Here is a 21,566-nt window from a genome sequence, read left to right as displayed (position 1 = left end):
TATTACAAAACCTACGTATACTAACAAAATAAAGGCCATTATTATATATTATAGTGAGGGCGGTGGAGTTGTGATATATATATTTATATAACGAATAACATTAATAATGATATTTTTAATATAATTGGTAAATTGATTGCTACTAATAATTTGTCTTTGCATAGTTATTTATTAAATATTTAATATATTATGTATGTATAAATACGTATGATTTCAATCCACTAGGATTTTTCTTGCATGCGTGCTTCATGCAAAATCCCATCATATGTGAGGGGGCCAAAGTGCAAAAAATAATAATTCAATGGGGGTCATTAAATAAATTTTTAATTAAATTTTAAAAAAATACAATTTTGTAACTAAAAAAATTGAAAATAAAAATATTTAGGGGGGCCATAATCTCTTAATAGTTCCGTCCCTATATTACGATGACACTAAAAATGTCAAAATTTAATTATTGGCATTTTTGGTTTTTAAATTTATTCATCACAAAAATAAAAGTAATAATTTTGCATTTAAATTAAATTTATTTTAAAAAATAAAAATGTATTTTCTTTTGATTTTTAAATTTTAAAACAGAAAACAAAAGTATTTTTTGTAAATTTTTATTTTTATTTTAATTTGTTGATTTTATTTAAGTCAAGTTTAAGTTTCAATCTAGGTCATGGGGTCAGATCTGTTGTTGGGTCTGAGGCCAGCATTTGGGTTTGGGATCGAAACTAGGGTCAAATTTGAGTTTGCGTCAGGATCGAGGTCGAAGTTCAGGTCCGAGGTCTAGTTTGGGTCGCAAGATCCAGGTTGGGGTCAGGATTTGGATCCGGGTTGGAGTCTCAAGATCTAGATTAGGGTGGAAGTCCAAAATATTAATTAAGATTTTTTTTTTTTGAAAGTGACATTTTTTGTTTGAAATTTTTGATTTTTAATTAAAAAAATTGAAAAGTGAAAACAGAGTAGGGGTGTTCATCCGATCCAATCCGCACTTTTTTGGTCAAACAACATCCAATCCGCACTAAGTGCGGATTTCATATTTTGGATCCAATCCAATCCGCATAAGAGTTTAAATCCAATCCAATCCGCAATAGTGCGGATTGGATCGGTTATTTTGGATCGGTTACTTTTTTTAATAATAAATTATTTAATATTTCATAGAAAAAAAAATTAAAAAAAAGATTATTGTTTCTTAATCTCCAATACTAATCTATTTTCATCTCTATTTATATACAAATTAAACCAATAAACATATATATCAATATATATATACTTATTTTTAGATTTACACTAAAATATATATGTATCTAATTACTAAAATAAATAAGCTAGTATATATATATTTAAACTTTATGTGTATGTGTCTATGTGGATAAGAATTATTTTTCTTGTGTTTTTTATTACAAAATAAATAAAATGCACCAACTCAATATATTACTAAAAAAGATTAAGAAATTAGAAGTTTGTGTCTTTTTTTAATTAATATATATTACATATTATAATTTTTAAAAAATATATATAATTAAGTGCGGATTGGATTGGATCGGTTACTTTTTGAGGTCAAACAACATCCAATCCGCACAAGTGCGGATTTTAGATTTTTCAATCCAATCCAATCCTCACAAGTGCGGATATCCGCATTTTGCGGATTGGATTGGATTGGATCGTGCGGATTGGATTGGATCGGATACTTTGTGAACACCCCTAAAACAGAGCATGATTTTGGAAAATATTTTTATTTTTTATTAAAAAAAATTAAAATTTAATTTAAAAAAATATAACTAAACGCACCATATATAAATAATAATTAAATCAATTAAATAAATATTTTTTATTTTATAATGAATTTACATTATTATGTTTATTGTAAGTATATAATCCAATAAGAAATAAATTCTAAAATGAGTAAATTGATAATCGATGTATATAATGAAGAAAAACTTGGAGATTAATTAATATACTAATGACATTAATTTTGACCCAACTATTTAATTTTCTAACAACAACATATATAATATATAATTAATTAATTAAACAAAGTAGAAGCACGAAACTTGCAGTTGCTATTAAAATTTCATGATATTAATATCATTTTATAATAAGAGGACTCAATAATTAATTAGAAGATCTATGGATCTAACCATAATTAATATAAAATTATATAATGACATCTCATCAAATTATAGCCACACACAACCAATATATTTATCAGCTGTTAATTACTCTTAATAATTATGTATAATTGAATCTATATGAGAAACAACAATTAATTAATCCCATAAATATACATACATAAAATTCCTTTTCTTTATATATACACACACATAATATTTGAGTGTAACTCTTCTACTTGCCATTTAATGATGCTACTTAAAAGTAATATGAAATTATTTATTTTTTAATTTTGTGTTATTTTTATGGTTTTATTTATTTATTTATCTATTTTTATTGAGATTTATTTTTAACTAGAAACTGTTTATATTAATTTTTAAAAAGAATTATCATATTCATATAACATAAAGAAGAATTATCACATATATTATTGTTTAAAATTTTGTGAATTTACGATTCACCTTTATATGTTTTTGGAAAAAAATTTATAATCGTGTTACTTAAGATAAATTTTTAAAAAATTAAAAAAAAAAAAAAAATCAACACAAAAATAGAATCCAAACTGTTAATTGCACATGTAATTTTTTTTTATTTTATGGCTATAAAAAAATTAAACTAAATTCTTTTCTAAATACCGAAAATAAAAAATAATTCTATAAGCATCCCATACATATTATTATCAAAAATAAAAACACCATAATGCCAGCTAAGAATGACACCCTCATTGCCAACCATAGTAGCTTTTTCTCGTGTTAGTATGCATTTGTCTCCATAATCAAAATAAATCACATCTATTACCTTTCTATATACATAAATAAATATATTTACCATTAAACTTTATAATTAACATAACAATAGTATACCATTATGTCAAAATCAATATCAAAAAAAAAAATGCAAGAATTCAAGATCCAACTAAACTATATTAATATTCAGATTCGAAATACAGAGTACTCTTGTTTTTTTTACAGTAATTTCTAATTTAAAAAAATAAAAAAATTAACTTTTCCTATTTTCTACTATTTAATTTCCACTCATACAACTTGAAAGATAAGACAAAATAGCCAGAATGAATAATCACTGACAATTGGGCCGTTGTAGTAACAAGTTGTAACCAATAGTAAAAATAAAAGTGGGCCCCAATTCATTGTCCATATCTTGATCCAGTTTCAGATCACAACATTGGGCCGGGCCCACTCAATGAATCCGCCGGTTAAATGAATAGTTGCCGAAATCCCCAACTTGCCCCTAAAACGCCAAATCCAATGAGATACGGTGTCGTTTTGCGAGAACTGGCCGATACTTCGGCTGCCTCGGGATACTTCCCGTTAGAAGACTTTACACTGCACCCACCGCCATTTATATATTTTACGTAAATAAATTTATTTTTTCAAATTTTAAAAAATAAATTAAAAGAAAAAACAAACAAACGTGACAACCACATCATCTCATAGGTCAATGCATAAATATGAATTCATATTTTAGTATTATTTAAATTAATTGAGAAAAAAAAAAGCATCATTTTATCAAACAAACAAAAAAATTCTAACAAGTTAATCTTTCTTTCTTTTTGTTTTTTTTTTTAATGAAAATAAATAATTTTGAGTGTTATGTATTCACTTGTATCATTCTTTCACATCAAAATATTACTTTGTAATAATTTCTGGAAACTAAAAATATAACATTGAGAATTTGTGCAGAAGCATTATTTTAAAAAATTATCAAAATCGGAAAAAAAAAAAAATATATTGTGTAAATATAAAAAATAGAAGATACATTTGAAAAACTATATAAAAAAATGGAAAAGAAGACATAAAAAAAAATTAATAAAGAATTTTGAAAATAAATGTAAACTAATTTAACATATGTATAAATTTGTTAGATAAAATTATGTCAATTATTTATATTTTAAAAATTTATAAATACATTCTATTTGAATAATTTTTATTTTTTTAAAAAAATATTTTTAACTGTATTAAAAAATATATACCAATCAAATAAAAATAAATTACATTTTAAATATTATAATAAAAAAATTAAAATAAAAAAAAATACTAAAATTTTACTGAAAAAAATTATACATATTTTAAAAAATTTATAAAAAATAAATTAAAATAAGTATTAAATTTTACATAATAACATAAAAATTAAAAATTATTCTAAGCTAATAGAACTCCCCACTATAATTCCCTATAGCAAAGATATGAATTTACGAAAATACCCCTATTGAGTTAAAGTTTACCTTGTAGTTGGCGAAGGGCAAAAGGTAATTACGTAATTGGCGTTGGCACATGTGAAGGTACTGGTTCCATCGTCATAAGCGTAGCTATAAGCTTTTGGACACGCATTTTTAAAGAATAGAGAATAAGAGCTAGGTTTACACGTGTCAGGAGTAGCGTAGGCCCCACTACAACAAAACTGTGGGTCCCCAAAAGCCTCACACGCGCTTTTACACGCCACGCTCTCTACACTCGCCGACGAAACCTTCAATTCCGCCGGACACCCTGGATTCAAATCCACCAAACAACCCGTCGTAGTACAGTTCCCGCCGGTACCTTCACCGACCACCGGAGCAACCTTCATGGGGAGGTTATAACCGTCAACAAGGCTAACATCGTAGAAATCCAATCCTCCGGCTCCGTTGAGTGTGAATTCAGCTAGAGTCGCCGGAGGAATAGCTCCGGCACCGCTGCATTCGACGGTGGAGGAGCCACAATCGCCTGTGACGCAGGAAAATTTGGATGTTGTTGGGTCTGTGGAGCAAAGGGTTCGACCCCATAATCGACCTGACCAAGAAATTGGTACTTGGAGAGAGTTTGATTCTCCCGGTTGGAGAGAAAATCCGGTGGTGGAAAGTGGTGAAGTTCCGGCACCGGATAAAATTCCCGGCCAAATTGTGTAACTGCATTCGTTTGTTATTGTGAATGTAGCTGAATTAACACCTGTTTAAAACAAACAAAAGGGTCATCAAATCAAATTATATAAATATTTAAAATAGTGCTACGTGACTCGAATTGCTCTAATATCAGTACCTTGAAGGAAATGGAAGAAGGGAATGATTAGAGAGAAGAGGAGAAATTGATGAAGAGAAGCCATTATTAATAATAATGAATGTAGTTTTTGATTTTTTGATTGAAATTTAGAGAAAATAATAATATGGTAGAGTGAAATTTGGAGGGTATTTATAGAGTGGGAGAGAAGTTGATCGTGGTGTGGGGCCCACTTTTTCACATGGAGAAGTATTTGTTATAAAGGTCGGCTACTATGTCGACTTAAGGTCGGTTATTCTCACTACTATGGCTTACACTAACTATTTATTATTATTACTAATTAATTATTATTATTATTATGAATAAATAATGTTTTTGATAATATGTTTAGTAAAATTGTACTTTGTATTTTTTTAAATGAAAATTTTGATATGTATTTTTTGTAAGAATATAGTAATACTAATACATTGAGTTTGAAATTTTACATTAACAAATACTTTGAAGTGGAGATATTATGATTAAGTTTACAATATTTTTTCTCTTTTTTTGCGCTAGAAATTATCTATGAATTGATTGGTTATATTAAGAAAAAAGAATATTGTTATAATGTATTAATATATTTAATTAATACTATCTAAACGTCTTATAATTAGTTTGTAATATTTTTTTAAATTTTATTATATTAAGTTATATATCATAATGTGATACAATACAAACAATATACTATTACTTACCATTTTTAAAAAATATATTATGAGATTTATTTTAATAAAACAGAGAATTTGATGAATAATTTTTATAAAATGTAAGATTTAAAATAATATTTGAGAGATTATTATTATTAGAGGTTTTTTTATTTTTATATTTGAAAATAATTTTTTCTGTATAATAAGTGGGATAATTTCGCTTATTATTATTATTATTATTATTATTATTATTATTATTGAATAATTAATGTATAATTAATTAAATTAAATTAAAAGAGTTGGTATTTCGTGTAGAGAAAGGTAAATGATGATATGATATGTGTATGCATGAAAATAGAGATAGAAGCCATTATCACCTAAAAATTAGGATCACACTATGGCATTACTACTAACTAGCCCACTCTAAGTTATAAAATCTTACATGTAGCCACGTAGTAGTAGTAAAATTAATATGATAATTAAAATAATAAAAACAAAATATAGAAACTAATTAACATCACCCACGTGATTACATTTATTATATGATGCATTTATTTACATCTAATATGGGAATGTGGTTTGTTATTTGCATTTAGTAGTACTAGTAATAATGATCATATTTATTTTGTTTGGCCTAAAGGAAATCAATTTTTTTTTTTTTTTGAAAGGATATAGTATTAATTTGTTCATTATTTTTTTTTTATAAATAATTGAAGTATATGTATTTTTCTAAAAGAAATTTTTTTTATTACAAGTTAATATTTGGGTTTATTTATTTGTAATAATTAATTACTTTGATAATATTATTAATATTTTATTACAATTTTTTAGTTAATTTTTGTGTATAAAAATACATGTTGGATTTTTTTATGACGCTATTTGTTATTATTACAACATAATTTTTGTAAATTTTTAAAAAATTATAAATAATTTGCAATGTCGAAAATAAATTTAATATTTATTGAATATTCGTGGTAAACTAGAATATTAATAATTTTTTTAGTACTGTAAACTATTTAAAAAATTTCAAAAATTTACAAAGATAATATTATAACTATAATGAATATCTCTATTAAAAAAATATTTGGGCATATAATTTCAAACGTAAAAATTAACTATAGAGATCGCAATTAACACTCTTTTTAACACATTTGTAAGATTCAAAAATTAGTATGAAAATGTTGTAATTTCAGCCACAATAACATCAAGGATTCAATCCTAAAACCTGCAATAAACTCACAACTTTGACAGCAATAATGAACACAAACTAATTAACAACACAATGAATCAAAACTAGAAATTAAACAAAGAACAACACAAGAATTTATCCTAGTTCCGGATAGAGATCAACATGATCCCTGACTATACTCCAGCTGAGAAATATCACCAATTCTTCATTAATATGTGGAATAAGAGAGTATCAATACAATTACAAGATTCAGAGCAATCTCAGCCCTATGGTACTCGAAACACACCAGAGAAAACAGTCGCACACAGTTTTCTCTCTCACAACCTGAGTACACTCCCTTGTTCTTGACCCTCTTCAAGAACAGAACTCTCAGCTTAGAATCCTAAGCAACTCTCTCCAATCCTCTCTCTTCTTCTACTCTAAAGTGAAAAGAATAAACATATTTATAGGCCCGACTCATACTAGGAAATAGCACCAACAAACTAACTAATATAACAGAAAGTTAGTTAAGTTAATTGGTTTAGGTGAGTTGGATAAATAGTTAATTTAGAGAATCAACTTCCACAGAAACTAAAATATTTCACATGTTAGTTTTTAAATTACTTCTAAAATTTGTGGATCTTGTTTCAATAATAAACTAATATTTTCAACGTAAGTAAATTAAAAGAGATTAAGCAAAAAATAAAATAAATAAATAAAGAGGTTTTGGAAAGAGGGAAGATATATAATAAATGTACTACTTAGTTTGGTTATTAAACAATCATTAAACATTAACATTGAGATTTGAGATTCCGAAATTGAAATTAGTAGACAAAGTAGTATCACATTTCTAGCTCATATATAGTTTCAATGATTCCTTGATCTTAGTGTTTATTATTAAATATTATAGGTTTTTGTCCTTATTATTATTGCTACTATTCTTTTTTACTTGCTTTTAAGGTTATTATAGACTTAACAATGTTAAAGGACATTATTAGTGATTAGCACTTTCTCACGTATCAATATCGCTATTAGTGCAATTAAGTATCGTGTCTCATATAGTTTAATATAATAATTTTTATGGAGTATCCCTAACTGATCGCAAAGCGACACGTCTGAAAAATGATAAACACCTTGAAAAACTCTTCTCATGCCACTTGAAGTATATATAATATACATTTAATTAATTTTAAATTATATTTGTGTTATTTTGCTATAAATATAAATAAAAATTTTAATTAACCAAATTGAATAAATTCTTATTTCTAAAAAAAAATAATTACTCAAAGTGCTTTAGTTAGAATTTGAACCTTGGTAATTTGAACATATAGAAGTAGCTTAACTATCAAATTAAAGCTAATTCTTGATAATATTTATTAATTTTACATATATATACATTATTATTAATTAATATACATCTTTTTTGGGGAGGCAAATATTATCCAGAGTTCTATTTCAATCTACTCTAATTGTATGGACGAAGATAGAAATGAGAACGAGGATAAGAAAAAATTCACTATGGAGAATTTAAAATTATTTCTTAAAAAAAAAAAAGTAGAGTTCAAATTTTAAGATTATAGATCCAAACTCTCTCTTGTAACTATAACCATCTTTACTTCTTTTTTTATTAATAAACAAAATAAATAGATATAAAAACTCAAACTTAGATCACAAAATAATAAAATTGTAATAATCATGGGTGTTCAAAAATCATCATCAATTCATCCACCATGGACATTTGAGTAGGACATGAGAGACACTTGTCTTTTAAGATCAAGCAAGAGCCTATAATTTGCCTAGCTAGCTAAGCTATGATATATTTATTTCAATATTATATATATTATATATACAACAACTTTCTAATTCTTCCTCACAAATAGGAAAATTAAATAAATAATAATAAATAATGATAAGTACTATATATGTTAGACAAGATCAAACCATTTTGGTTACAAAAATAGAAAACATATAATATAATGAAGAATTTTGCATTCATATCATATAAATGAACAAGAAAAAACAATATTAATATATATATTTATGTGGCGAAAATGAAGAAAATTGACAAACATGGCTTATGAAGATAGTGAAGAGTTTAATAAACCTCAAACTCAAAATCTAATTTTAGAATAAATGGCCTTCATTATAATTAATCATGCCTAGTTGATTGGTCAAAAAGTGACTATAGGTCAATATTATTTATTTGATTAGACTTGAGCTTCTAAAACACAGTTAAAATAAGACAACCAAACATAGATTGTGACCATTATATATTAGCTTAATTATAAAATTTAAGTATATACATATTTCTAATTTAGTTGCACAACTTGTATGCATGCATGCTAATTTGATGTAAACAACAATGATATCATAACACTCTTCCATACAAATAATCCATATGCCTCAATAAGGGAATAGGCATGTTGTTCAACTTGATTAAGGGGAAGAAAAATGCTAAGGAACACCTTAAGCTGATAAGTATTATAAATTGTGACATAATGTTATAATAAGATATATTTTAATATCGAATCTTTCATATTTTAATTTAATAAAATCTTAAAAAATTACTATATTATATAGTGTCACACTTGTTAGTATACAAAGTATCTAAAAATGCCCAATAACAATGATCTTAATAAAAACTAACATGGTATTTAACTTTATAACTTCAAAATTGTTTACTTTTAAAAATAAAAAATTGCTTTTAAAATTCACTAGGGGTGTTTGGCCAATTTCAACTTTTTTTTTTTTGAATAAAAAACATCAAAATTTTGTTTTTTATTTTCAAAAATAAATTTTATCTTTTTACCTAACAATTTTTTATGTATATTTTTTCATATTCAAGTCTGGATTTGAAATGTATCAGAAACACGTTTAGAATTGGAGTTCGAGTTCGGGTCTGGTACCAGATCCTACCAAGGCTAGATTCGGGCCAAGTTCAAAATAGATGTACACCATTAAATTTTTTAATTGGCAAAAAATAGTTTGAGAGTCAATTTTTTGTAATTTTTAAATAATTATATTAGGTATGCCCGTGTAAATATTCCACGTGTATATACACAGGGCCGGCCCTGAAACAAAGTGGGCCACAAAAAAAAAATTTATTTTTAAGCCCTTATGTTAAAAAAAATATGTAGTATTTTTCAAAGTCAATAAAAAACATATATATTTTTAAAAAGAGAAAAAACTAATTTGGGCTCCTGGGCTAGGTGGGCCCTAAGCACAGGCCTAGTCCGCGTATGCCCACGACAGGGCCTAAATATATATCTTTATATATTAAAAGTGCCTATCTAACGGCATTTCTTGGTTTAACAGAATATACTTTAAAATAAAAGAATATTCTGTTAAATTTAACGATTAGGTTTTATCTCCCGTTAACAAATAAACCCAATAATTAAACCCAAAAAATTAAACAATCTTTTAAATATTAATAATCTATCTTTTTAAATTAAAAAAAAAATATATCTTAACCACATATCTCTCTAACAAATTTATCTGGGAGAATATTAGTAATTTTTTTTATTTATTTTTTAAAAAAGAAAAATCTTTATATATTAAAGTTAACCTCAAGTTATCTAATGTTTTCTCTGGATAAGCATAGGAAGCAGAAATACCACTTCTATCTTTGTGTGATTGCAGATATACCACTTTTGTCATTGACCCACTTTTTAGCTTTATAAATAGAGATGTTCATATAATATTAACACTTTACAGAATATTTATAGATATAAACTTACATTACAATGCTATGTTAAAAAAAGAACTAAATAGAATAATCTACTACTCCAATAATAAATTTATTTACAATTTTATAATTACACTAATATTATTTTTAATACATTATTAAATAATATTTCAAATATAAATATTTATTTTTTCAAACAAAAAATTTGTAATCTTTAAAAATAAAATACATTCAAAATCTTAAAAAGACCAAAATCTTAAATAAAACTAGCAATACGTGGCTCGGCACGTACATTCACCTAGTATATATATATATATATATATTTCATGTTTGAATTTAACTGAAATAAAATACATGACACCTTAAAATTTGGGGTAAGTTGAAAAATGCCTCTTTTATTAATCAATTAATCAAATTTACCTCTAATTTTATATTTATTTGAAACATACATCTTTTTATATGTATTGTACCCAAAATACCCTACATAAGAGAGTGACATGAAGAGTATTTTGAAGTGACAGGGATAAAATTGGTATAATGTTTAAAAAAAGAGGTAAAAATAATAGACTTTAAAAAAGAAGGTAAAAATAAAAAAGGATAATATAAAAAAGATAGAGTAATTTGCGGCAAAACCCCCTCAACTATCAATTTACTTGCAAAAAACCATCCAACCTCATATTTTGGTGGGAAAACCCTCCAAAGTACTGTTTCGTTTACATTTTTAAGGTGTCGTCTATTCAGCCTCGTTAAGTCTTAATTTTGCCCACGTGGCAATGACAGGTCAATAAAAAATTATCCTACGTGGCCATATTTTACAAAATAAAAATTAAAATAAAAACAAAAAATTTAAGAGTAATTTGCGGCAAAACTCCCTCAACTATCAATTTACTTGCAAAAAACCATCCAACCTTAAAGTTTTTTAGATGGTTTTTTGCAAGTAAATTGATAGTTGGGGGAGTTTTGCCGCAAATTACTCTTAAAGTTTTATTTTTATTTTGTAAAATATGGCCACATAGGATAATTTTTTAGTGACTTGTCATTGCCACGTGGGCAAAATTATGAGCTGGACAGACGGCATCTTAAAATGTAAACAAAATAGTACTTTGGAGGGTTTTCCCACCAAAATATGAGGTTGGATGGTTTTTTGCAAGTAAATTGATAGTTAAGGGGGTTTTGCCGCAAATTACAGTGTACGGCACGTATGACTAAAATTTGAGCTTGAAAATGAAAAGTTAGGTGAAAGGAGGGGTCTAACCACCTATTGTTATTTACAGCTCAGAATTATGGGCCATTACCACACTAATCACTCTGTCCCCAACACCCATAACCCAACTCAATCCCCACTAAATACTCTGTTCCCTTGCAAAACCCAAACCATGCTTTACAACAAAATTAAATTATTAGGAAATTACAAATTTTATGATTTTACTTTTTCTACAATTTTTTTTTCCCAAAAAATTATTTTATACGAGATAGAAAAAAAGCAGTAATAAAATATATATATATAAAAAAATCAAGAATAACCATGTACCATTATAGTAACCAGTTACCAAATAAAGATGTATTGGTAAACTCCTTTTAAAGGATGCATTGTAAATATTTTCTATATTTTATTTTAATATAGAAAATAAAAAGGAGGAGCACGAGTATTGTAATGTATAGTTATTTTGATAGGCATTTGTAGTTTTTAAAAAAATATATAATATATACTTTTAAGTTTAATAAAAATGAACACTGAATGAATGTTTGATGGCCAGCACTGTTACTGTTTGTCTCATTTTCACATTCAATATTTCTCCATTGACAATGTCATAAAGCAAAATCCCAAAGAATTGGAGATAGAGACATCAAAAGAAAAATATTATTGGGTTCAATTCAATACTTAAAACTCTTTCGAAATACAAGTATATAACTCACTCGACTATAAAATAGTGATGAACAAAGATGCATTTTGGGCAAAGAAAAAAGTTTCATCAACATGAATTTAGTTGCAAATAAAACATTTTGTCAAAATAAAATATAAGTATGACAATGACTAATTACCATTCTCAAAATAAAATCTAACTTAATTTAATACTCTAAAAATCTAAGACTAATCTTGTCATGGACATATATTATATATAGACAAGAAAATCTAGACATATAATACTTTTGTTTAATGGCTTACTCCCACAACAGACCAAAAACTAGTCAAATCATATAAAACTGGTTAACAATTATAGCCTAAACATGCACTAATAATCTCAATCTATAGATGTGACACAATCAAATTATACAATACTTCGATTTTGTCAAATATCAAAATGAATAAAGCAATGTGAAATTAAGAACAATAAAACAGTAAGACCATGTTTAGTTTGGCATGATAGTAATGGAATCACTATTCGAATTCTAATGTTTGGATTGATTTTGAAAACATGAAATGGCTTTACAATATAATCACTATTACATCTATTCCTATTCCTATGTTTTCATTCCTTAGAACCAAAAAATACCACCTAAGAATATATTTGAAAATACACCACTCATTCCCATTACTATTCCAAAAACAAACCAAACAATGTAATACTATTCCAATTTTGTCAAATACCAAATAGAATGAAGCAACGTGCAAATAAAATTGAACCAAGTAACAAAGATCAGAATGAGATAATAGTAATAAAACAGTAAGACCATGTTTGGTTTGATTTAGTTTGATTTTGAAAACATTGCAATGCCCCTAATCACTATTACATCATTTTAATACCATTCCAATTACTATTCCCACTACAATCCATTACACATTACCTATGAACAATAATCAGTAATCACATTGCAATTAAGTAACAAAAGACACACAATTATTCACAGTAAGATCATGTTTGTTTTGGCATAATAGTAATGCTATCACTATTACAATTCTAATATTTAGTTTGATTTTGAAAACATTGTAATGCCCCTATTCACTATTACATGACAGTAATACCATTCCAATTACTATTCCCATTACACATTATCTAAGAACAATAATCAGTAATCACGTTGCAAAGACACAATTATTCACAGTTAAAGATGATTAAACACAGAGAAAGAAAGCTAACATTAGAATTGTTTAGCCAAACACATATTGTGTGTATGAAAATCTGGAAAATTTTGCTCCACAACTAAAGCAAAGCATCATCATCAACATCACCATCATCATCATATATCATCATCCTTAGAAACAACTCAAAAATCAAAACCCCATTAAGAAAGAAAAAAACATCTTCCTATGTATAAACCCACCACAGCTTAGAATGAACAAAATAAAAACCAAAAGATAAAATTGGAAAATAGAAAGGAGGAGAATATTTACTAATTACTCTCTTCTTTCTTTCTTCTGTGTTTCCTTTTCTTCTTCATTGTGAGAAATTAAGCTGCCTCAGTGCACTCCCTTGCGAAATGCCCAGGTTTTCCACAGCTGTAACAACCGCCGCCGCCGCCGCCAGCATCACCGCTACCAAACCTTCCCCCACCACCGCCTCCACGGCCACCGCTAGCACTGCTGCAATCCCTAGCCAAATGACCGACTTCTCCACAGTTATAGCAAGCACCAGAACCTCCACCTCCGCCACCACCACGGCCGCCACCGCTAGCGCTATTACAATCCCTAGCAATATGGCCAAAATCGCCACAATTGTAACAAGCTCCGCCGCTTCCTCCTCCTCCACCACCACCACCGCCTTCATTCGCTTTAGGACAGCTTCTCGCCATGTGACCGAATTCACCACATTGATAACAACCGCCTCCGCCTCCACCGCTTCCACCACCGTTATTGCCGCGATCGCAATCCCTAGCCATATGACCAGTATCGCCGCAATTATAACAACCTCCTCCACCACCACCACCGTTACGACGATCTCCACCTCTCCAACCACCACCAAAACCTGGACCACCACCTCCACGGCCACCTCTACGACCACCACCGCCGAAACTCTCCTTCTTGTTACCCTGCAAAGACGATCCATCAGGACCGGTCACATCAACGGCCTTAGTTTTCCCATCTTCAGCGAGAACAACTTGAAACTCAACAGCTTCGTTCTCAGATAAGCTTCGGAAACCATCGGATTTGATCGAAGATTGATGAACGAACAGATCTTCGCCACCGTCATCGGGCTTGATGAAACCGAAACCCTTCGAATCGTTGAACCAACGGACCGTACCAGTAGACCTCTCCTCCGCCATAGCTGAACCTCGATGATGATCCCTATAGGAATAAGAGAGATAGTATCAGTGGACCAAGTGGCTAATGGCGGTGTCTGTGTGTATATATATGTGTATATATATATACAGTATACACGAATGTATAGGAGAGAGAATTTGTGTTGAATAAGCTTTTTTTATATACGAGCGAAACCCTAACACAACCCTAGACTCTTCAATCTCGTTCTCTAGGCCATTTTCTTTTATGGGCCTTACGGCCCATTTAAATGATTTATACCATTTATTATTACTTTTATTTGAATTATAGCACTTTTTAAGTAATTCACTACTAAACCAAATATTATACATTTTTATTTGGATAATAAGATAAAATACTATTTTCTTTGTAATAAATTAAAACTTTTAGGTTCAAAGATTTTTTTTTATAAATTTTTATGGTGTTTTATAAAAAAATAAAAAAATTACATAAAAGTAATAAAAAAATAATATCAACAATAAATCAACAAGAGTACAATATAAAAATACATCAAAAGACCGTATTTTTCATAAATAAAATTGTAAAAATATTTAAAATTCTGTACTATCGTATTTTTATATTATTTTGTTGTTATTTGGTGTATTGGTGAAATACTCCTTTTATTTTTGCTAGTAAACTAAAAGAAATGAAACAAATATTTAATGGGGAGTTCTATTGCAAGGTTCACAAAATGATAAGTATAATCTAATATTTTAAAAAGAAAAATTAAGGTGTCGTTTGGTAATACTTTTTTAATCAGTTTTCTGTTTTTAAAATTGAAAAAGTGAAAATATTATTCAAAAACATGTTCTATAAAACTTTTTTTACTTTTCAATTTTTTAATTGAGAATCAAAATTTAAAAAACAAAAAAAAAATCACTTCCAATATTTTTTTAAACAGTTTTTTTTTTCTTAATCAATATCTTGGACTTCAATCATGACCCGGACCCAAATCCCCCCACGGTCCTGGCGCTGAACCCGACCTCTGACTTGAACCCAAATCCGACTCCAGACCTAGACCTGACGTAAGTAAAATCAGAAAATGAAAATAAAAATGAACTTTACAGAACACACTTTTGTTATCTGTTTTTAAAATTGAAAAATAAAAATGGTTACAAAACGCATTTTTGTTTTTCAAAAACAAAATTTTTAAAAACAAAAATTTTACTTTCATTTTGTGATTAAAAAATTAGAAAACAAAAATGTTACCAAACGGCACAAAGTTTAATATAATTTTTAAAAACCACTCTTACACTATTTTTGAATGAATTGTATATGAGTTGTGTACCTCAAAATTGTTTGGTATAATAGGAGGAAAGGAAATACCTCATTTATTTTATTATCTAAAGAAAACTATATTTAAAAGAGAAATTATTCTATATACTATTTTTTATTTTTTTTTTTAATTTACAGTTTGGGTTGCTTCGGTAGTTTTTATGTGGGTTGCAATATGAATTTCTGTGTAGAATTCTGTAAAAATACAAAAAAAAAAATAATAAAGTGTAAAATAAAAAAACAAAAAAAAAAAAACCCCTATTAAAAAAACTAGACATGTTAATTATTAAAAAATAAATTAACAACTTTTTGTATTCAATCCACCCATATATTGGAGGGATTATTTTTTGTGGGCCTAAAAGATTGGAATCCATAGATATTTCTTTCATTTCCCTCCTTTCCTTCCTCCCAAATAAATTAAACTAAGCAAAGGGTGAATATTTTTTTAAGATTTTTTTCTTATTTAATGTTAATTTTAATATTTGAATTTTATTTTCAAAAAAAATTATGTATATTTTTTTTAATAAAATTTCATATAATTTTTTTATAATATATAATCAGGCAATGAGGTACTGTATGTGTTTTTTTTTCCATATTTTTAAAATTTTTTCTAAAATAACTCTTTTTAAAGAAAAAGTTATATTTTTGCAAATTTATCCTTCAAAAACTATAAAAATAAAAATTTCACTTTATAAAATAATCCAAGAAAAAAAAAGGGGTAAGTTGAAAAATACCCCTTTTATTAATTTATTGATCAAATTTACCTCTAATTTTATATTTATTTGAAACATACCTCTTTTTATATGTATTGTACCCAAAATACACTGACATAAGAGAGTTACATGGAGAGTATTTTGAAGTGACAGGGGCAAAATTGGTACAATGTTTAAAAAAAGAGGTAAAAATGATAAACTTTAAAAAAGAGGGTAAAAATAAAAGAGGACAATATAAAAATGGTATAAAGTGTAATTTCCTCAAAAAAAAAAAATTACTCATTAGAAAAGATAGTGTGGGTAGGACCGACAACACCTTAGCTAAAACGACTAAGCTTGCATCTCGGGCTCACCCAACTCAAGACCCAAAACAAATCATTTACAAAACACTCATAACTTTTTGGTAATTTTAAAAAATAATTGTATCGTTTAGTAACACTTTTAGTTTTAATTTTTTAATCACAACAAATAATTTCTCATAATTAAGTGATTCTTATATATTAAACCTAAAAAACCAACACAAGAATGAAAATTATGAAGTGAAAATACAAGACAAATCAGCAAGAGAAGAAAAAGTCAATGAAGATGTAGAAATTGGCTTCTTATATAGTGTACTCTCCCATGGTTCCTCATAAAGAAAATTCATATTGAGGCCATAACAATACAACTGCATCATTTTTAATTAAGATAAAAAAAAAAAGACCCAAAAAAAAAACAGAGAGGAATTACAAGGGCATTACCTATCTACACCAATGCAGTGGAAACTGAAACCCTTATGAAGAAAATAAAGAAGAAAGGAGAGATATTTGTACAACAATTGTAAAGAGGAATTAGTACACTTCCACATTCCATTGCTCTGCCTTCTTCAGCTGCTTCTTGTAATCAATCCATTCAATGCCTACTCAGAAGAAATAAAATAAAATAAAATAATGAATAATAATAACATTTCGGTTCTTATATTTTCGCTAAATATTTGTTTGAATTTTATGTTTTGAAAGATCTCGTATTTTGTAAATTGATTCAAAATAGTCTTCGAACTCGATTTTGGAGAATATTTGGATTAAAATTGAGTTCGGAAACTATTTTGAACTAATTTACAAAATAGGGTGCCAAAAATTAAAAACAAATCTCAACTCAAATAAAAAAACAAACATTTTGGATCCTCTCTTTTCGCTAAATATTTTCTTGAATTCTATGTTTGAAAGCTCCCGTATTTTGTAAATTAATTCAAAATAGTCTCCCGAATTCGATTTTAGTCAAAATATTTTTCCCCCGAGAGAATATTTGGGGTAAAATCGAGTTTGAAAACTATTTTGAACTAATTTACAAAATGCGTTACCAAAAAATATCTATTTGGATTCTTGGAATCGATCTCATTTTGTTTTATTCAAAAATAATAAAAAAAATTTAAATCCTTTCTTTTTCGCTAATATTTAGTTAAATTCTATGCTTAGAAAAATCTAGTATTTTGTAAATTGGTTTAAAATGGTCTCTTAAACTCAATTTTAGGTAAATATTTTAGAGAATAACATGACTAAATTGAGTTCAGAGACTATTTCGAACTAATTTACAAAATGGGGTATAAAAAAAAACATATTTTTCAAAATATTATTATAGTCCTCTTACCATCTTTAGCAGCCAATGGACTCATAATCTCATCAATACCCTTTTCCATTCCCTTGAGTCCACACATGTACACAAAAGTGTTGTCTTTTTGTAGTAATTGCCATAACTCTTCTGCATATTCAGCCATTCTGGTTTGGATGTACATTTTCTCTCCTTTCTCATTTGTTTGCTCTCGGCTCACCGCGAAATCGAGCCTGAAATTCTCTGGAGCCTTCTCTTTCATTTTCTCAAATTCCTAACAAACCCGAAACCAAAATCATCAACAACTTTGTTTGTGTTGAAATCATACAATTAAACATCAATTATTATGACTATCTCAAATTCTAACCTCTTTGTATAGAAGTGAGCTGCTTGTGGGAACACCCAAGAAAAGCCATGCCAAACCATTGAACTGGTAAAATTTACACATTATAATGATATACAATACAATACGATATAATACAGTGTACTGAACAGAGTCTCAATAGTTAAGAACATGTAAAATTTACCTTGTAGTTTTCATGCTTCTCGAAGAACATCTTCCACAAGAATGATCGGAATGGCGCGATTCCAGTTCCGGTTGCAAGCTATAAGAGTAAATCAAGAAACAAAAAATTGATTAAAAATGTTACACACTAAATATAGTTATGGTTTTGATTAATATGAAAAATTTTACATACCATGATGATGGTGGCATTAGGATCTTTAGGCATAAGCATCTCTTTTCCAACAGGTCCAGTAATTTTTACTTCAGCACCAGGCTTCAAATCACCTGAAATTTACCACTTAAGTCATCTTCAAGTTTATTATTAATAGGATAAATAGCGACATAAGTACTTAATATTTGTAAAACTGTAATTTTTCTCCAAATTTATCAGTATAAATTCCGTTTTGAATTTATTAAAAAAATATTTAAAAGTAACTAATACTACATATTTCTATCTAAACCCAATGATTTAGAATCTGACCCTTATATGTACCTTGTTTAAGACAATAACAGAATTTGTACTCACGAAATTAGAGAAAAATTACAGTTTTACAAACATTAGATACTTATGCCGCTAAAAATAAACATTAACTTTATGTAGTTATGTCTCTATTTACCCTTATTATTATTATATTTTTCTAATGGAATTTGATATAGAAGTTTTCAATGTCCTTACATAAGAAGTTAGAGCAAACTCCCTTAACAATTTCTCCTTGTTCATTTGTGTACACAAGCCTTTTCACACATAGAGAAACCTGTGTAAAGAAAAATCAACACCATCCCACCAATTAAATCTCTAATCTTAGTAAAACAAAAAATATGAAATTATGAAGTTAAACATAATCATAACAAACTCACAGTTTTTGTGTCTCCAAAGTCACCAAGAGCACTGCTGGCAATTGAGTATAACCTCAGCTTGTGAGGCTTTCCATTCTTGTCTTCACCATCTGCAATCACTCCAATTGATTGTCCTTCTCTGTATGGGACCTCACCTAAGTGTCACAACAAGCAAAAACACCAAAAATTAATAACATAGTTACTTCCGAACACACCTTAAACTTAATACACATCTCAACCAATCCAAACACACATTGAGAATTCAACTAATTGAAAGTGTAATTATCATGTGAGAAAAGTTGATACCTTCAGTGCTGAAAACCATATGCCAAGTCTCTCCAGGGGCATCATCACCAGTGATCTTAGTGTTGAGAAGACATCTACCAGTGTAAGGATTTTTGGGTTTGAACTTGTTTACAACAACACCTTCTTCATCTTTCTTTGAAACTTTCTCAACCTTAGTAGCAGGAGCTTCTGTGGTCACCTGGGCTCTGATTGAAACCACTCTTCCACTAACAGCTGATGCATCTCTGTAAAAAGTAGCCTGAAATAACCAAAACCCATATCCTAAATTCAATGAAAAACTACATACATTAATCAAGATCAAATTTTTATGTATAAAGTTCTGACCTTTTTCAAAGTGATTCTGTCTGGTGTGATAATGGAAGTCCTGGTGGGAAGAGAAGTGGATTTTGAAGATGGGAATGAAACAGCAGCAGTTACTGCAGCTGCCATGGTTGGAAATATTAGAGAAAAAAGAAACTAAAGAAGAAGATGATGATGATGATGATATACAAGAAGAAAAGTTTGAATTTTTATGAGGTGGTAAGGATTTTTTAGCAAAAAAAAAAAGAAGAAGAAGAAAAAAATACCCAAAAAGATTAAAAATAAAGATGTGTTTTGGTTTTGGATTTTTGGATTATAGATTGGGTGGAGGAGATTGCAAGACTAATGCAGTGGTAGATGTAAGGATAAGTCTATTCAGGTCCATATATATGTTATGGTACTTTACTACTCTCTCTATCTCTATATGACTCTTATTAACCACTTGCTTGTTTAGATTTTTAATTCTCAATACCCAAAAGGCAAATTGTGAACATGGAAAATGCACACTTCAATTTGGTCACTATTATATCATTGATTACAAGACTAAAAAGATCATATTTTGCTTAATTAATGGTGAAAGTTGTAATATGTCACAACATTAGTGATCTAATATCACAAATGCTACTCTCCAAAATTTAATCATGCACAAAATGAACAATGTACAATCCAAACCGGTTCAATTTTTTTTTATGTACATTGATCAAAATTTAATGTATTCTAAATTTAGTTTGATGTACTTTAGTTTTCAATGATTTAACAAATAATTTATATGATTTGTCAAGCATTCTTGTACAATTATAATTGTTCAAAAGGATGTGGGTATGCCCTATTCTAAAGTGAATAGATTTATCATTATTTATAGAGGAGTAATTTGGATCATAAATATTTAAGTTTAATTTTGAGTTGTGGAAAAATACTTAAATTTAATTTTTTATAGTAATAATACACAAGGACCGACTCACTTTTATTAATGTGGGGGCTACTAACAAAAATACTGTCTTTTAAAAAATTAAATGTAAACTTTTTAATTTGATAATTATAGATCAAAATAGTAGAAAAAACCCCCCACAAAATTAAATAAATTTCGTAAGAGTAATTATAATATAGGTATAAATATTTTTTAATAATAAATAAGCTCCCACAAAATAAAAATTTTGGGTTCGTCACTGATAATACATAAGTTATATTTTTAAATTTCCAGTGATATTTTGTCATTAAG

The 21,566-nt window shown here is 27.9% G+C and overlaps 3 protein-coding genes across 3 annotated transcripts; all 3 read right to left on the bottom strand.

Moving 5' to 3' along the window:
- Positions 1-3,000: 3,000 nt before the first annotated feature.
- Positions 3,001-5,258, bottom strand: LOC115702776 (thaumatin-like protein 1). Its single transcript, XM_030630213.2, has 3 exons — positions 5,130-5,258; positions 4,340-5,039; positions 3,001-3,440 (listed from the first exon to the last, which is right to left on the bottom strand). The coding sequence occupies exons 1-3, from the start codon at positions 5,191-5,193 to the stop codon at positions 3,311-3,313; spliced, it is 894 nt and encodes a 297-aa protein (XP_030486073.2). The 5' UTR covers positions 5,194-5,258; the 3' UTR covers positions 3,001-3,310.
- An 8,420-nt stretch (positions 5,259-13,678) lies between these two features.
- LOC115702777 (glycine-rich protein 2-like) lies at positions 13,679-15,032 on the bottom strand. Its single transcript, XM_030630214.2, has one exon. The coding sequence runs from the start codon at positions 14,827-14,829 to the stop codon at positions 14,017-14,019; it is 813 nt and encodes a 270-aa protein (XP_030486074.2). The 5' UTR covers positions 14,830-15,032; the 3' UTR covers positions 13,679-14,016.
- A 2,360-nt stretch (positions 15,033-17,392) lies between these two features.
- On the bottom strand, positions 17,393-20,794 carry LOC115702780 (ferredoxin--NADP reductase, leaf-type isozyme, chloroplastic). Its single transcript, XM_030630217.2, has 9 exons — positions 20,372-20,794; positions 20,048-20,285; positions 19,763-19,896; positions 19,581-19,659; positions 19,098-19,189; positions 18,927-19,004; positions 18,767-18,829; positions 18,439-18,673; positions 17,393-17,710 (listed from the first exon to the last, which is right to left on the bottom strand). Exons 1-9 carry the CDS (start codon positions 20,474-20,476, stop codon positions 17,643-17,645), a joined length of 1,092 nt encoding a protein of 363 aa, XP_030486077.1. The 5' UTR covers positions 20,477-20,794; the 3' UTR covers positions 17,393-17,642.
- Positions 20,795-21,566: the final 772 nt, after the last annotated feature.

The sequence above is a fragment of the Cannabis sativa genome, chromosome X, assembly GCF_029168945.1.
Source record: "Cannabis sativa cultivar Pink pepper isolate KNU-18-1 chromosome X, ASM2916894v1, whole genome shotgun sequence".
NCBI classification, from domain to species: Eukaryota; Viridiplantae; Streptophyta; class Magnoliopsida; order Rosales; family Cannabaceae; genus Cannabis; species Cannabis sativa.
The sequence above is the reverse complement of the archived record's forward strand: the minus strand, read 5'-3'. Positions and strand labels throughout refer to the sequence as shown.

Excerpts from the sequence above, each read along its gene's own strand:
- LOC115702776 (XM_030630213.2), bottom strand. The coding sequence starts at position 5,193 with ATGGCTTCTCTTCATCAATTTCTCCTCTTCTCTCTAATCATTCCCTTC. Across the intron at positions 5,040-5,129 it reads CTTCTTCCATTTCCTTCAAG|GTGTTAATTCAGCTACATTC; the intron begins GTACTGATATTA and ends TGTTTTAAACAG. Across the intron at positions 3,441-4,339 it reads TGCCCTTCGCCAACTACAAG|TGTAAAGTCTTCTAACGGGA; the intron begins GTAAACTTTAAC and ends CGGTGGGTGCAG.
- LOC115702780 (XM_030630217.2), bottom strand. The coding sequence starts at position 20,476 with ATGGCAGCTGCAGTAACTGCTGCTGTTTCATTCCCATCTTCAAAATCC. Across the intron at positions 19,897-20,047 it reads TATGGTTTTCAGCACTGAAG|GTGAGGTCCCATACAGAGAA; the intron begins GTATCAACTTTT and ends TGTGACACTTAG. Across the intron at positions 19,660-19,762 it reads ACTTTGGAGACACAAAAACT|GTTTCTCTATGTGTGAAAAG; the intron begins GTGAGTTTGTTA and ends TTCTTTACACAG.
- LOC115702777 (XM_030630214.2), bottom strand. The coding sequence starts at position 14,829 with ATGGCGGAGGAGAGGTCTACTGGTACGGTCCGTTGGTTCAACGATTCG.